The following is a 16,982-nucleotide window of genomic DNA, read 5'->3' as shown; positions in this document are numbered from 1 at the left end:
CAAGAGCCCAGGACCTGATGGATTCCCTGGGGAATTCTACCAAACTTTCAAAGAAGAAATAACACCTATTCTCCTGAAGCTGTTTCAAAAAATTGGAGCAGAAAGAAAACTTTCAGACTCTTTTTATGAAGCCAGCATTACCCTGATCCCCAAACCAGGCCAAGACCCTACCAAAAAGGAGAATTTTAGACCAATATCACTGATGAATATGGATGCTAAGATTCTCAACAAGATCCTAGCCAACAGGATCCAACAGCACATTAAAAAGATTATCCACCATGACCAGGTGGGATTCATCCCGGGGCTACAAGGATGGTTCAACATTTTTTTTTTTAACCTTTTAGGTAAACTCCCTGAAAAACAAGGATTTTACATCTTAACAAAATAACTTACTGTGGTTGACATTGTCTTTTACTAGGTTTTTAATTACTTAAAACTGAGAAGATTGGGTTTTCTTAAGAGCTAACTTTTGTTCACAACTATATAACTTTCTGTATTTGCCTTTGAAACTTCCATTGTCATTTTGTTTAAAAAATATTTCATAATAATTTGTGATCTTAGTCAAATGTTTAAATGCTTTGACAATGTCCCCAAATCAAATTCTCTATGGAGCCTTTTTGATCTCAAAGTAACCTTGAGATTTCCCAGAGAATCCCTGAAAAATCTCAAAGGATTTTTGTCTCACCATGTGAAAAAGAGACATGTTAAAACTGATTAGGTGTATTCGGTGTGCTCAGTTACAGGGGGAGCACTGCCAAGTTAGTGATGACAGACCTTGTGTTTGTGCAATGTGTGTCACGAATAGGTGTTCTAGGAACTGTCGGAAATTCCGAAACATCTGCTACGTCCTGTAATCCCAGTTATGAAGTCGTGGTGTATCACAGATAGAACCCAGTGTCCTTGTCAATTCTATTATCATTAACTCTCATCAGATCTTTAAACAGCATATTAAAGTCTTCTCATTTATTGACAGCTGTTGTTCTTGGATGCTTGTGCAAAGGGAGATCCCTGGGAAGGACCCTACTATGTACTCTCCAGCACTGACATTCCCGCCAAATTAGAAGATTCAGATTTCACAACTGAAGAAGACTCCATCTGACGTCTGGTCCCGTGTAATTATGTGGTGCGGAGGCCTCAAAATCAAATTAGCTAAGAAAAGAAGTAGCTGACTTTGGGGTAGACTGCTTCCACCTAAGATGTCAGATCAAGAATGTTTCTTTCCATTCTTTCTTCTCTGACCATCCTTTTCCTAATTCTTACACCATGATGGTCTTTAGGATTCATTTGCCCACATTTTGCCTTGCTCTGGCCTGCAAAAATGATGCCATTGCAAAGGGTGTAATCTAGCCGAACACCTGGTAGATTCGCCATGCCGCTGGTCATCCCGTAGTTCTGGCCGTCACACACTTCTGATTTCCGATGCTTCAGTTCCTCTGGGCCCAACTCTGCGCCCCTCTCCATTGTTTCATATTCCCTACACCCCATGGTCAATTTCTCTGCTTTAGGTTAAAAACTCCAAGCCCAGGGAATCTTGCATCCAGGTTCTGGACAAAGAAAGTGACAAAGGCAAGGGGAACTAGAAGAAAATCAGTGTGGTCCACAGACTTAGATTTTACTGATCTCCATTGCTGTCACCTTTCCACAGTTTTGAGCCACAGACTGAAAACTGGACTTAACCAGGAGGCAATCGTGATTCAAAATTAGCTTCCTGGGGCACCTGGGTGGCTCAGTGGATTAAGCCGCTGCCTTCAGCTCAGGTCATGATCTCAGGGTCCTGGGATCGAGCCCCACATCGGGCGCTCGGCTCAGTGGGGAGCCTGCTTCCCCCTGCCCCCTGCCTGCCTCTCTGCCTACTTGTGATCTCTCTCTGTGTCAAATAAATAAAATCTTAAAAAAAAAAATTAGCTTCCTTTGGTAGATCCCTAGTGCCTCGGCTGCCATCAGAAACCTCTCCATAGGGGCACTTGCCTGGCTCAGTGGGTTGGGCTTCTGCTTTCGACTCAGGTCATGATCCCAGTGTCCAGGGATCAAGCCCCGCATCAGCTCTCTGCTCAGTGGGTAGCCTGCTTCCCCCTCTCTTTCTCTGCCTACTTGTGATCTCTGTCAAATAAATAAATAAAATATTTAAAAAGAAAAGAAAAGAAACTTCTCCATAATTCTCCAGAATCTGCTAAAAGCTGCCCAATAAAACCCTTGACTCTGCCTGAACTTGTTCTGGGTAATCGGATATTCTCAGTTGTCTTTCAGCTGCGTGAGGAGGTATTTGTGCTGGGGCCAGTACCCCCTGCGGCACTTAGACTGACACTTCTGGGGAAGCTGAGGCTCCGCTACTTGAGATCGCTGAATGAGCTAGCTGGCCGGCCGGAGAGAGTGACTCCTTCAGCAGAGTCCTTCCCTTGCTTGGCTCTGATCTGGGTCTTGGGGACCAAGGCACATTGGGAATTACCTGCTTATAACGATCACAGCAGTCTCCCCCAAGTGTGCTGTGTGCTCTTAAAACCTTGAAATGCACGTTCATCATTGCTAACCACAAAGCAAATGATCTAAGACAGTTGGGTAATCTGTCTGATAAGATCCCTGCCATCCCCCAGAGGAGAGTAACTTGTTCTAATCAACCTGCTTTTTAGCCTAATACATCTTACTCCCGCTCTTGGCTGTCTCTGAAAGCCTTTCCTCTCATACGGCTCCTGGAGCTCTGCTAGATTGGGTACTACTGTGACTGGAACTGAGTTTTGCTCAGTTAAACTCTTAAAATGTTTAATATGCCTCAGTTTATCTTTTAACGTGGCTTAAATCATTTTATAGAACTCCTTTCCTCTTCCAGTGCCCTTAAAGCAGTGCCGCTGGGTTTTCCGGAAGAGGTGGCAGCAGAGAAGGGAGAAGGTGGCGCTCAGGACAGTTGGCGGTGTCTGACCCGCTAAGGTTATCTGTAGCTTTTCTTTCCCACGACCTCTTTCCTTCAGAGCCTGTCTCGGCGCCCCAGTGCCGGCCTTTTTATTTACATTCTACTATTACCTCAGTCACAACTTCGCCAAAACTGGGTAAGCCCTACCAATGATCACTTACTTCGTCCTTACTATGTCTGGGCACTGTGATAATTACATATATTTTCCAACTTTAAAAAAAAACAAAAACAAAACCCTGGAAAGCAGTTCATGACTGAGGAAAGAGAGACTGTGAAACTATCCGCAGTTAATTAACACCCTGTTAATAAGAGGCAGAGCCGGGACTCCTGAGTGGTGCACACCAAGCCCGCCCCGCTGCGAACGCCCCCGACGTCACCCACTCACTCTCCCCTGGGTTTCCCACCAGTGCAGTCTGCAGTGGTCCCTGTTAAAAGGGTTTAAATCCTGTAAGTATTCTGACAACTATGTCTGATTAAAAGTGCCTTTAATTTCAGTGTACCTTTTTGTTTCCCTTTATAATGTTTTAAAGTTTAGTGCTTGTAATATACAAATTTTCTAAAAGATCTCTGTAAATTGCAGTTGCTAAATACACCAAATTTGGCAAAATATAAACCTGTAGACCAGCCACTCTAAGCAAGTCTTGGAGTTATTTTAATTCCTCCCTCCCTTTTGTTCATGATAGAACATTTAGTGTCTGATGATGATTCTTCTTTACTTTCTTTTTTTAAAGATTTTATTTATTTATTTACTTATTTATTTATTCGTCAGAGAGAGAGAGAGAGCACACGCGTGCACAAGCAGGCAAAATGGCAGGCAGAGGTGGAGAGAGAAGCAGGCTCCCTGCCGAGCAAGGAGCCCGATGTGGGACCTGATCCCAGGACCCTGGGATCATGACCTGAGCCGAAGGCAGCGGCTTATCCCACGGAGCCACACAGGTATCCCTGTTTGATGATTTTTCTATTAAAATACCTTTTTTCTTTCTTTCTTTTTTTTTTTTTTAAAGATTTTATTTATTTATTTGACAGAGAGAAATCACAAGTAGATGGAGAGGCAGGCAGAGAGAAAGAGGGAAGCAGGCTCTCCGCTAAGCAGAGAGCCCAACGCAGGACTCGATCCCAGGACTCTGAGATCATGACCCGAGCCGAAGGCAGCGGCTTAACCCACTGAGCCACCCAGGCGCCCCTAAAATACCTTTTTGATTTAATTGTTCTCTATTTTCAACGGAACCATGTTGCTTGGCGCTAATCTTCGAAAGCCCGAAGTAACTGTTGTAGTTTTCTGGGGTCTACCTGCCTCCGGTTTCAACTCTTCATTCTTGCCTACTCTCCACTTCCACCAGACTCCCCTTCCTAAAATCGTTCTTACATCATACTTGCCCATTTCTTAGAAAGCCACCGAACTCCATTTTGACCTGAAAGGTAACCTCTAACATTCGGACAGTCAAAATCAGCTAGCAGAGGGTACCATCTCAGCTACCCACGCTTTCTCAGACATTTCCCAAAGTCTTGGCTCTGATCAGGAGAAAAAAAACCTTACTCATTTTCCCACATGTCCTCTTCATTTTTGTAAATAAGCTTGGGTCACCCCCTTACACTGGGCGTCCTGGCCCTGTCAGCTCTGCCTGTCGTGTACTTGTTTCCCCTCCTCTGTCACCCAGCCCTGACTCTGAGTTCCTTCGGAGTTGTACACGGCCGCTACTTACTCAAGAAATGTCCCCTGCTGTTTGCCCTGTTTATCTCCTGTAAAGAGTGGAGATCACAATTCAGTACGGGTCACATAGCGCACGGCAGAGCATGGACCATACGTGGCTCTAAGAAAAGGTGAATGAGTGACGGTGCTAGCCAAGGAGTTGAGGGGACAGATGATTTGATGTCTGCCCAACGGCCAGCCACTTCCTTCCTCTGTCCCTGTTACAAAACTCTCACTGAGACACTCCTTCGCTGGGCAGAGAACCATCTATCAGAAGCCTCTTGTGTTTTGATTTATGAAGAGCACAGAGACGGCTTTATCTTGGAGGGACCAGAAGGACAAGAGCAACTGCAACTCTGCTTAGAACTCCTGTAACTGGTTCTGCTCTCGGAAGGCACTCATCTAGAGTGACACTTGTCACCTGACTACATACCTCAGTCATTTCCCGTTGTGCTGCTTTCTTGGCCGCTTCTCTCTCAGTTTGAAACTGCTTTCTTAGAGCTTCTATGCGTTCAGCGTGCATTTCTGCTTCCATTTTGGATTCCTCAGTCATTCGTTCTCTGTTTTGGGGGAAAAAAAGTCACCCTGAGAAATCATCTTTAGGAGGCAAGGAAGGCCTGGAGGGGAACGTGCAACTATCCAAAAGGTGTGATTTACAAACAAGACGCAGATCAGGCACCAGGTGAACCACACTGGTCTGGAGCCCATTAAGAGCAGGGGAAGAACACGTTTTCCTATAGCATGAAAGGCCAAAGAGTCATTCAGTGTAAAGACACCCAGCTCAAAGAGTGAGACACATACTCTTGTCTTAACCAATAAACCAGCCAGCAACATTCTCTGGCTTATTTCTTAAGCCAATAACATTTCCCTAGATTCTAGAATTTGCATGATCATAAATTAGAAAACATACTTTCTCAGCTTTAATTGATGCCTTTTGTCTATCGGTATGTTCACTACCTGAACTGCATAAAGACCTATGTGAAGACTGCACTTCCCCAGGCTGAAGATTTTCATGGAATGTCACTTCTATCCCAGCCCTATTCACCTAGGTGCACTTTACAAAAACAAAACAAAACAAAACAAAACAAATCGAGGGCCTTCCCTGAACTTGGTGGATCTGACCTAATTTCAGGCCCAAACCCTGGTTCAGGGTTTGTCTGGGTAACTCATCCCACTCCTAGAAGGGGTTATTCCCATCCAGGCTGTTGCTATTCCTTCCCCAGATCATGCTTCGGAAGGACACATCAGCTTTTGATAGGAAAGGGTTGGCAGGAACGTGAAGTTTTGTTCAGCCTTCACATGGCGAAGCAGCTGGACATGAGGTGAGGGGAGAGTGGACAAGGAGATCCGGACAAGCGTCCCCCAGCCGGCGCGGCCTGCTCGGGCCGCCTCGTTCCCTGTCACAGCTCTGCTGGGAGCTCCAGTTCCAAGCGGAAGACGGGCGCGAACTGGTTTATGTAACCGGGCCCGACTTACTCTCCCAGAGGCTCTTCCCTAATTTCACTGTGACTATCCTGCCCTTACTTGAAGGTTTCCAGATTTTGTCGCTCAAGTTCATTGTTTTCCAATTTCTCTTGGATATGATCGAGCTTTGTTTGTAGATGATTATTTGTCTGAAGAGATTGTTCCAGGCTCAAAGCCAGTTTCCTGTTGTCTTCTCTAGCTACATCTAGAGCTTTCTGTAGAGGCTCCATCTGAAAGAGGGAAGGCTCTTTTCAATTCCACTATCACAGATGCAAGAAGTCTGTAACATTGTATATGCATTCCTTACACTTTATCATCAGGGGCCATTGACACGATAATTATGGAACCAGAACCAAAGATTCCAGCTGCCTGCAATATACACGTGAGAACTGACTGCAGACCACGCTTAGGAGACTCTCAGAAGGTGATGGGGAGAGTCTGCTTCCTGATTACCAGTGAGTTCTGAAAAATTGAGCCGACTTAATTTTTAATTTTAAACTGGTTAAATTCCCCTTTCTGATCTGTGGTGTCATTGCCTAGAGTGAGAAGAACAAGTCCCTGTATGTCCTTCCAGAAAAAGCTTATTTATATGAAAGACCCCTTTTTAATACATGCACATATATGTAGAGATACATTCACGAGTGCATACACCTGTGAACACACACATGTAAATGTGTCTCCTTTTTCACAGCGGGATCACTTCAATGACTTCTGACTGAAGTTTCAAGTTATTCTCTGACACTTTAACTTCTGCAGTCATTTATGCATTAATAAATAAAAAGGAAACCATATAAGTAAGAGAATTAGGCATCACTGTGGTCCTGGTTTGCCCATAAATGAACCAATGAAAGGCTGCAGGCCCAATTCTCATTTGTGACCCAAACTCAGACTTGGATGAAAAAAGAAATTTCCCTGATTATTTTACTCCATTTTCCTAAAAAGAGCAGTAGCCCAATAAAACAAAACTATCACCATTATCATCTATTAAAAAAGTGGCCTTTACCTCACTGTTGTGCTGGGCGTCGACAACCAGCATCCTGGCTTGCCACTGGTCCACTTCCGCCTCCAGCTTCTGCACCCTCTGCTGATTTAGAGCCCTACGGATGGACAGCACAGGGAGAGTGACTGCAGAAGAGAACCGTCTAGGAATGGAATGTTCTAGATGCCACTGGGAGTTACTCTCTCACTGAGAGGGCACTCTTCCAAGAAGCTCAAATAGCATATATGGTAAAGTGGAGATGCTCAGGGTATCTGAGACTTGGCAGGCAGCTTCAGCTTCAAGTTAAGAAATTAAGGTCCTATGGGCGCCTGGGTGGCTCAGTGGGTTAGCCCGCTGCCTTCGGCTCAGGTCATGATCTCAGGGTCCTGGGATCGAGGCCCGCATCGGGCTCTCTGCTCAGCAGGGAGCCTGCTTCCCACTCTCTCTCTCTGCCTGCCTCTCCATCTACTTGTGATTTCTCTCTTTCAAATAAATAAATAAAATCTTTAAAAAAAAAAAAAAAGAAATTAAGGTCCTAGAGATGGAAAATTGGTCCCAGCTATGAGTCAATTTAACTTGATACATTAAACTGTCAATACTTATTAATGACTAACTTATGAGCTGGTAATTTTAACATACATACATACATACCACTAGTACTAGATATACCCCCTCTAGATAGATGGGCCTGCTGTTGACATTCTGCTTCTAAATACAACTCCTGGGACACCTGGGTGGCTCAATGGGTTAAAGCCTCTGCCTTTGGCTCAGGTCATGATCCCAGGGTCCTGGGATCGAGCCCTGCATCGGGCTCCCTGCTCAGCAGGGAGTCTGCTTCCCTCTCTCTCTGCCTACTTGTGATCTCTGTCTGTCAAATACATACATACATACAACTACCTAGAATTTTATTGTGAATGGTAGGCAACTTTTACTGTCATCCCGGTAACTTTTTAAGTTCAGAGGTAACATACATTTATAGTATGTAAAAAATAAAGATAAGTACAATGGAGAATATAAAACTGGCACCTGTTCCCCCAACACTGAGGCTATATGCACAACTAATATACACATTACAATATATTTAAGAGAACTTACTAAACTCAAATCATTTGTTTATTAACATCAAGGGGAAATTTTTATGCAACTTGAAACATTCAAAGAAGGAGTTTACTTATCAAACATGACTCAAAGTAGTTCTTGGAATGATTCCTCTAAAATTATTAATCTTTAAATAGGACACCAATATAGAAGTAATTCAAACTCAACTAGGCACTTAGCTTTAATTATTTTGACTAGACAATTATTTTTTTTAATTTTTAATTTTTTATAAACATATATATTTTTATCCTCAGGGGTACAGGAGGACTACACAATTATTATTCCATAGACCCCAGAGCAGGTTTAAATGGTATAGAAATAGAAAGGGTAAGGCAGCAATATAGCACACAAACTTCTAGAATACATACTCCTTTACACCATTACAAAATATGGGAATTTTGGAATCTTTGAAGATCATGTTTATTTCTAATTCCAGATTCTCCCTAATTTTCTAGATCTTTATTTTTTTTATAATACTGTGTTTTATTGAAAGCATGTCTACATTTCACTATTTCTGAAATGTAAAGCTAAAATAGAAGACTTTTCGAGTGTAGCACAGAAAAGGGGATGAACTGTCATCCACATTAAGTGAGTATAGAATAGGGAGAGGGAAATATGTCAAACTTTGGGTTGAAATTGGAGGAAAAACCTGTTCAGGACTGAAGGGAGGTCCTTGGTTCCAAACAAAAATCTCCTTGACTAAAGACTACAAATAATTAAGCACATCAGCTTACAAAACTCCACTGGGCCGGGGAGTGGTGAGGATTCAAGGGTGTGGGCTGAGGGGCAGCCCGTGGGCCACACGCATGGCCGGGCTGGAGGCCGGGCTGGAGGCCGGGCTGGAGGCCGGGCACCCCCAGGCCTCTGTGGCTCTGGGCCAGGACCTGGGTAAGAGCAGGTTGGGAAGTCTAGAGGCAGAGGTTAGTGCGGTCACCGAAAACCTTGCTCCCCAGTCAAGTTTCTAGGATCCTCAAATGGGTTTGTTCTTGAAAGTGGCTTTGTCCCTTACTAAGCCACAGCAGACAGCCACGCGCACAAGGACAGAGTCATCACCTTTCTTTCTTGAGGCCCGCGATCTCCGAGTCCCTCCGGCCCAGCTCTATCTGGACTTTTTCCAGAGCGCCCTGCATCTTGCTGTGGGAGGCCAGCACGTTCTCCAACATGATCGTGACCTTGCAGTTGTCCTCCTTAGCCTCCGCCAGTTGTCGCTGGAAGTTGCCCACCTAAAAGGAAAGGGAGCCAGAAAAAGAGGTTTGATGCTTTCGGGTTACTCAGCGGTGGCTGAGGCCCGTCACTTCTGAGCACAAGGACGGACACTAAGCGTGGCACCGTGCTAAGAGGAATGACTGCAGCCTGTTTTATCTTGTCAACGTCTGAAGTTCTTGCGAGAGCGGCGGCCCCTCCACTGCCCTGCCGCGGCGCGTGGACGAGCGGGGACCCGGCGTCGGCAGCTCCCGGCCTCCGGGTGTGGGTGGCCCGGGCGGTCTGCGGGGTGAGCTCACGGCGGGGCCCGAACACACGTGTGAAGGCCGCCGGAATGAGCAACATGTTAATAACACGTATGTGGACAGGTCATTGCTACCAAGGTCAGCTGTGTGTCAACAGAGAATGAGGACTTTTTAAGACTGGAATTAAAAAGACACTGGGAGTTAAAGGATGTGTTTTTAAGGCAAACACTTAACAGCTCTTCTAAAACTGTCTTTAGAAAACACAATCCTCCTCTGATCAATCCTCATTCTTGCTCAAGGTAACAAGAAACGTAGGAACAGGACTCGTGGCAGATTTCTCACGCGCCTCGCGTCCGCAACAAGCGCTCACAGAGGGCGGGCGCCTTGCCTTCTTGCTCTCTCTGTCCTCCAGGGCCTCGAGGTCCCCTTTCAACCGCTGACTCTCCTTCAGGGCTGCGTCCCGGCTCCTCATGGCTTGTGAGAGCTCCTCCTCGTTCTTTTCGAGAATGGATTTCACCTTAGGAGAGGACAAGGAAGGACAAATAACTTTTCCAAAGCACTGTAAGTCAGCAATTAGAATAAGACCAGCAATTTGGAAACCAAGCTCAAAATGTTGAATTAACTATACTTAACCACTATAATAAAAACCAGCTTTATGAGCTATTCTTTCCTTTAACGAAAACTACAAAACAATAGCAAAAAATCTGTGTGAATAAACATGAGGAAAGCACAGGCTAAGTGATGAGGGAGACAAGATTATGAAGGTCAGAGGCAAACTGGGGAAGAAACGGAGTATCATGGAACTGGAAAATAGAACAAATGCAAATCTAACGAAAGCAAAGACAAATAAATACTAAGCAGAGTCAAAAAAAATAGTGCTATAGAAGAAGGCATCTAAATTGGAAGTATTAGTATTTTATATCGCTGAAATACTTTGAGTATATCTACACAATCATTTCAAGTGATCAAATATTTTAAATATTACTTTTTAAAAATGTATTGAAATAACAACATCCATAGGATGCTGTAAAAGTAGTACAAAGAGTCCCGTGCAGTCTTCACCCTGCTTCTAATGGTGCCGCCTTACACTACAGTAGTTCAACATCAAAATTGGGACGCTGCCTTTGTACATTACTGCTAACAGATTAACCGGGCTACAGAACTTCCTCTGCTTTCACCAGGTTTTTGAAACCCTGCATTCTTCTGTGTGTGTGCATGCACCGAGCTCTGTGTCCTCTGACCCCACGCACATTACTCCTGTGAACACCGTCACAATCGAGATACAGAACTGCCCCATCGTGCCGCAAAAGAATGCACGTGTGCTGCTTCTCTGTGTACACACGCTCTCCCAACCCCGTCCCCAGGCCCGGGGCAACCAATGATTTATTCCGGACCTCTGTAGTTTTGTCATTTCAAGAATGCCGAACATTTCAACGTAATTAACTTTTGTGTACGTAACACATTCACATTCTCCTTTTTTGAACAGCATGTCTGAGGTGTGAATGACCCACAATAAGCTGTGTATATCTCGAGCACACAGTTCTGACATCTATTTAAATTCCTGAAACCATAGTCAAGATAATAAGCGTTTCTATCATCTTAAAAGTTCTCGCATGCCTCTGTAGTTCCCCTCCTCTCTCCTTGTTCCCGTATCTCCACGCAAGGCAACTAATCTGTTTTCTGTCACAGTAAATTATTTTCTCTTCTAGAATTTTACATAAGTGGAATCATATCGTGTGTTCTCCTTTTTTGAATGGCTTCCTTCACTCAGCGTAGTTGATTCCATCTTTTTCATTATCAGTAGTTCAATCCTTCTATTGCTAAACCGTACTCTGTTGGAGGATCTACCACAACTTACTGACCCATTCACCTTCTGGACCCTTAAGTTGCTTCCAGCTTTAAGCTATTACAAATAAAGCTGCTGTGAACAGCTGTGTACAAGGCTTTGCGTGGTTTTATGCTTTCATTTATCTTTGGTAGATACATAGGAGAGAGAGAGGAATGGTTGGGTTATACACTGTTTCATTTTTAAAGAAACTACCAAACTATTTTTCAGGGGGGTCGGACCATCTGACATCCCCCTCAGCAGTGTGGGACGGTCCCAGTGCTCTGCGTCCTCACTAACATTTGGGATGATCAGTTTTGGGGTTTTACACATTCTAACAGGTGTGTGGTATATCTCACTGTGGTTTTCATTTGCATTTCCCTAACACCTGATGTTTAACATCTTTTCAACTACTTAGTTATCATCCATATATATTTTTTTAGATTTTATTTATTTGACAGAAACAGACAGGGAGAGAGGGAACACAGGCAGGGGGAGTGGGAGAGGGAAAAGCAGACTCCCCCCCCAGAGCAGGGAGCCCGATGTGGGCCTCGATCCCAGGACCCTGGGATTGTGCCTGGAGCTGAAGGCAGATGCCCAACACCTGAGCCACTCAGCACCCCTTCACTGTTTTCTTCTTAATAATTTTGACAGTTTAATACATTCGGGAGACAAGGCCTTTATAAGAAAAGTGATTTGCAACTAATTTCTCCCAGTCAAGAGCTTATATCTTATTTTTTTAATAGCTCTGAAGAGGATAAGTATTGTATCCTTTTTTTTTTCCTTTATGGATCATGCTTTTGGTGTCAAATCTATCTCTGAGAAGATCACAAAGATTTCCTTCTATGTTTTCTTCTAGAAGTTTTACAGTTTTAGGTTTTACATTTAAGACTGATCCATTTTGAGTTAATTTGTTTTTTTAAAGATTTTATTTATTTATTCATTTATTTGAGAGAGAGAGAGAGAGAGAATGCAAGGAGGAGCAGAGGGAAAGGGGCAAGCAGGGCTCAGTCTCATGACACTGAGGTCGTGACCGGAGCCAAAATCAAGAGACAGACACTTAACTGAATGAGCCATCCAGGTGCCCAAGTTAATTTTTACATATGGTGTGAGGTATGGATCATAGACTTTTTGGTTTTGCATGTGGATAGCCAACTGCTCCAAAACCATTTGCTGAAAAGAGCATTCTTTTTGTACCTTCACTTTTGTTGAAAATGAAGCCTTCATAAAATTACTTTGAATAGGTGGCACATTCACATTATTTAGATACAACAGGGTGGGGTGCCTGGGTGGCTCAGTGGGTTAAGCCTCTGCCTTCAGCTCAGGTTATGATCTCCGGGTCCTGGGATCGAGCCCCGCATGGGGCTCTCTGTTCAGCAGGGAGCCTGTTTCCCCCCCCCTCTCTCTGCCTGCCTCTCTGCCTACTTGGGATCTCTCTCTCTGTCAAGCAAATAAATATTAAAAAAATATATACAAAAGGGTAAAGTGAAAAATTTCCAGCCATCCAATTTTCTTCCTCAAAAATAATGCTGCCAATCTGTGATTCATTGTAGAGCAATTCTATGCATTATAAGTGAATATATATATATATATATACATATATATATATATACACTCACATATGTATATATATTTTTATCCTCCTACCCCTTTTACTACACAAATATTAAAATACTGCATATACTCTTCTGAACCTTGACTATTTTCACCTAATAATACATATATTCAAACAGTATTTCAAATCATGAATACACCATGATTTATTTAGCTAGTCTCTTATTGATGAAATTCTGTTTGCTTCCAGTCTTTTGCTGTTAACAATACTTCAGTAAGTAATCTTATAAATATGCCATATATAATCTGGTATATCTACAGGATAAAGTCCTAGAAATATAATGGTGAGGTGAGATGATAGATACTAAATTATCCACCCCCCCCACAAGAAGTCGTAACATTTTACACTTCCAACAGCAACAAAACCCAGTATCTTTTATCCACATCTTCTTCAGTATTATTATACTTCCTTAAAACTTTTCACCTGTAACATCTGAAATACTTCCTCTTTAAGGACCCAAGAATATTACAAAAGATGCCAACTAAGACTCTAAAAATGTCCTGGATTTTGTTCTAGAAATGGACTCAGGAAAGAATATAGTTTTTATCATTTTACCAGTGTTTTTAAGATACATATGAAAAGGCCCTAGCAGAAATGTTTACAGAAAAGATCTAAATAGTAATCAACTCGGGGCACCTGGGTGGCTCAGTGGTTTGGGCTGCTGCCTTCGGCTCGGGTCATGATCTCAGGGTCCTGGGATCGAGCCCCGCATCGGGCTCTCTGCTCCGCAGGATGCCTGCTTCCCTCTTTCTCTCTCTCTCTCTCTCTGCCTGCCTCTCTGCCTACTTGTGATCTCTGTCTGTCAAATAAATAAATAAAATCTTAAAAAAAAAATAAATAGTAATCAACTCTAGAAGACAAGTTATATAGTAATTTCTATTTTTAAATATCAAAGAAAGATGGATGCTCTAAAAAGTTTTCTTTGGAAAATATTTCCAATGTTCAAGTTCATGGGGATTTCATTAATGTATTTCTATTTTAAAAGCGGGCTTTATCTAAATATTTTACCATGAATATTAACATTATATAGATATCATGAATTTAAAAAAATCAAAATCAGATTAAAAAGGTGTCAATGTTAATCCAAGTCTTTTTGTCTAAAAATTTTTACATAAGTGGAATGATGGTTTCAATATACAAAATGATGGTTTCAATATACACTGTCAGTTTTTCTTATTTATGAAGAACCTAACTTCCCTGTTGTTTCTCATTGCTCCAAACATTATCTTTCTGGATTGTTACTACTTTTCTTCATTGTTGTATAAATCTGAAATTTCCTTATGACTTAATTTGTGGTCTTCACTTACCGAATCCTGTTTAAGAAAATTTGGTGACTCGTTTATTAATGGTCTTGAAGCAAGAATGTCTATTTTACCTTCCAGCCTTCCTTCCATGGTTTTAATAGCATTCAAAAGAGTCTTTAGAGAGATTCTAGAGTCTGCAATATCCTGAGAAGCTCTCACAGAAGTCAGAGTAGGTGCAAAGGTCACACGGCGTGTAGAGTTGGGAATGACACTGGGCAAACCAACGGACGAAGTTCTTTCTTTTACGCTGTTTACATGCGGCCTGTAGCTTTCAAACAACTTTGAAGACGCAGGCCTCTCCGGAGATTTCCTTCTTCTTGGAGGCATCACCAATTACAAACAGTAAAATGGCTAAACCTAGACTTATTTTTCAGTGAATGCTCCTTTTATTAGGAGGAGCGACACAATATTCTGAATGAAGCTCTGATGGAAAATATACTTGAAAATGGGTTCCTTTGCTTTCAGAATGAAGAAATCACACTGTGAAGTTGTCCTAATGAAGAAACTGACCTTCCTTAAATCAAATTCCCTGTAGGAGAGTATATCTAATGAGTCCCCCTTTTCCAGTATGGTCAGATGGTTAGAACCCTAACGGTATTCTATTTGAAGACACATTCTAGCTCCTTGGTTACCAGGAGCTATTTTGTTACAAACAAAAATATTATCGATATAGAAGTTAGACATACACTGATTTTTTTTTTTAATATCATACATAGTAAATCTGTAAATCATTGAAACGAATCACTTTTTCTTGGTAACACATTCCTGGATTATTTTTCTTCGTGAAATGTTTTATTCTCTTCTTTGTCGAACTTTCCCCATTCATTTGTTAAAATGTTATGTGATCTACAAAAGGTTTACAGCCTTAGTAGCCACCATGGTAACAAGTAAGCACTTTACCAATGCCTCTTTCATGTGAGCTGTCTGTTGTGAGTGTATCTTGCTGGCACTGAGTTCTGAACTTGCCAATATTTATCAAAACACTTCCTCTATGAAAGTCTTTCTTGATGCTTTCATTACAATGATGCTCTCTATGAACACTCATAACTCTATCTTGCTTCTAAAAGACATTAAATTTTAATTCTATAATAAAGTTTATGAGTATATTCCTAAGCCTCCAATTAGAGCATAAATAAGTTGAATGTCCCAATCCTGCTTCAGGCATCTTTCCTTCTTACAGTGCAGCAAAACCCTGGACATTGGTGGTTTTTAAAAAATGTTTGCCAATTGAGTCATGTGAGGGAATATTCATCTTTCTGGGACTGTATGGTAAGGTGGGGATAGAGGCATCAATTTTTTAAAACCTAACTAAAACAGCATAACAGCAATCTGGTTTGTAGTTATTAATCACACCTGAGCATATTTGCTCTCTAGAGCCTTGTTCAACTTGCGTAGATGGTCATTCTGTGAACTAGTTTCAGTAAAAGAATGTAGTTGTTCTTCTAGCTGTTTAACTTTTATCTAGGGTAAAACAGAAGAATAATAAAATAAGGCTTATTAATTTTAGGTGTATCTATATTATTCATACACACTCTAAAAGAATATATATATTACATACACACACATATATACAAGTATATTCAGATATACATACACATACATATACACACTCTAAAAGGATATATATATTATACATACACACGTACTCTAAAAGGAAAAAGATGTCATGAGTTTGGAAAAATCACAGAGAATTCTTAAAAGTTATAAAAGCAATCCTGAGTTTTTCTTTTTCTTTTCTTTTTTTTTTAAAGGTATTAATTAATTAATTAATTAATTAATTAAAGGTTTTATTTATTTGACAGAGATCACAAGTAGGCAGAGAGGCAGGCAGAGAGAGAGAGGAGGAAGCAGGTTCCCCACCAAGCAGAGAGCCCAATGCAGGGCTTGATCATGACCTGAGCCGAAGGCAGAGGCTTAACCCACTGAGCCACCCAGGTGCCCCAATCCTGAGTTTTTCTAATCATGCAAAGAATGCTACCTCAATTAACACAGCTATTTCAATAGCTTAAAGTAGGCTACAGCCGTTTACATGTAATGAGATGACTCATTTGGTTTCTATTGCTTATGGAAACTCCAAATTAACATGACTCATGAATATAACAGTGAGACTTTGTGAGTAATAATTTCAATTAAAAAAATTGTGGTATCTAACATTCAAAAAACATTTTGAATATAGATAATTAGAATTGTCATTATGCAAGATGACAGAGTCTTATTTTATCAACAAAATTATAAAAGCTGAATAAAGGAAGTTCTCAAATGATGAATTATATTTTAACACTGAGAAAGATGACATATCTTTCTTTAAAGAAAATGATCATTTGAGGGAATGAAACCATTAATATTTACTCACTAATCTCCAAATTGTGTTTTTCCAAATTTTCTTCCTATCATACCTAACCCTTTCATATGAATCAACAATTAACATTACTGAGCCTATCCCTGAATCAGAAAAAATTTATCCAAGATTTTAAAAATTTAAATCAACTTTTCCCTCTCCCTGTGTCTTGTTTCCTACCCATAGAGGGTAAACACTTCTTGGCTATAGTTACTGGACCCTTTCAGAAACTATTAAAAATATGATTGCTAATATTGGTTTTTTCCCAAAGACGGCATAAAAGCACATTTTGTCTCAGGAAATCTCTCTAGTGTCC

The 16,982-nt window shown here is 41.6% G+C and overlaps 1 protein-coding gene across 8 annotated transcripts in view; it reads right to left on the bottom strand.

Moving 5' to 3' along the window:
* The window catches only part of CCDC150 (coiled-coil domain containing 150), a 78,975-nt gene that overhangs the window by 10,155 nt on the left and 51,838 nt on the right, over positions 1-16,982 (bottom strand). For 7 of the 8 annotated variants that reach the window (XM_059393102.1, XM_059393103.1, XM_059393106.1 and 4 more), the window contains 6 exons: positions 15,682-15,789; positions 9,973-10,101; positions 9,190-9,359; positions 7,063-7,156; positions 6,120-6,289; positions 5,029-5,155 (listed from right to left, as the gene is read on the bottom strand). In XM_059393102.1, the coding sequence (XP_059249085.1) occupies positions 5,029-5,155; positions 6,120-6,289; positions 7,063-7,156; positions 9,190-9,359; positions 9,973-10,101; positions 15,682-15,789 (798 nt within the window). Of the gene's footprint in view, positions 1-5,028; positions 5,156-6,119; positions 6,290-7,062; positions 7,157-9,189; positions 9,360-9,972; positions 10,102-14,331; positions 14,656-15,681; positions 15,790-16,982 lie in introns of those variants that run through there. The other variant, XM_059393110.1, reaches the window with a different exon arrangement.

This window comes from Mustela nigripes, chromosome 3 (assembly GCF_022355385.1).
Source record: "Mustela nigripes isolate SB6536 chromosome 3, MUSNIG.SB6536, whole genome shotgun sequence".
Taxonomy (NCBI): domain Eukaryota; kingdom Metazoa; phylum Chordata; class Mammalia; order Carnivora; family Mustelidae; genus Mustela; species Mustela nigripes.
Note: the sequence above shows the minus strand (reverse complement) of the source record. Positions and strands in the feature narration are given on the sequence as shown.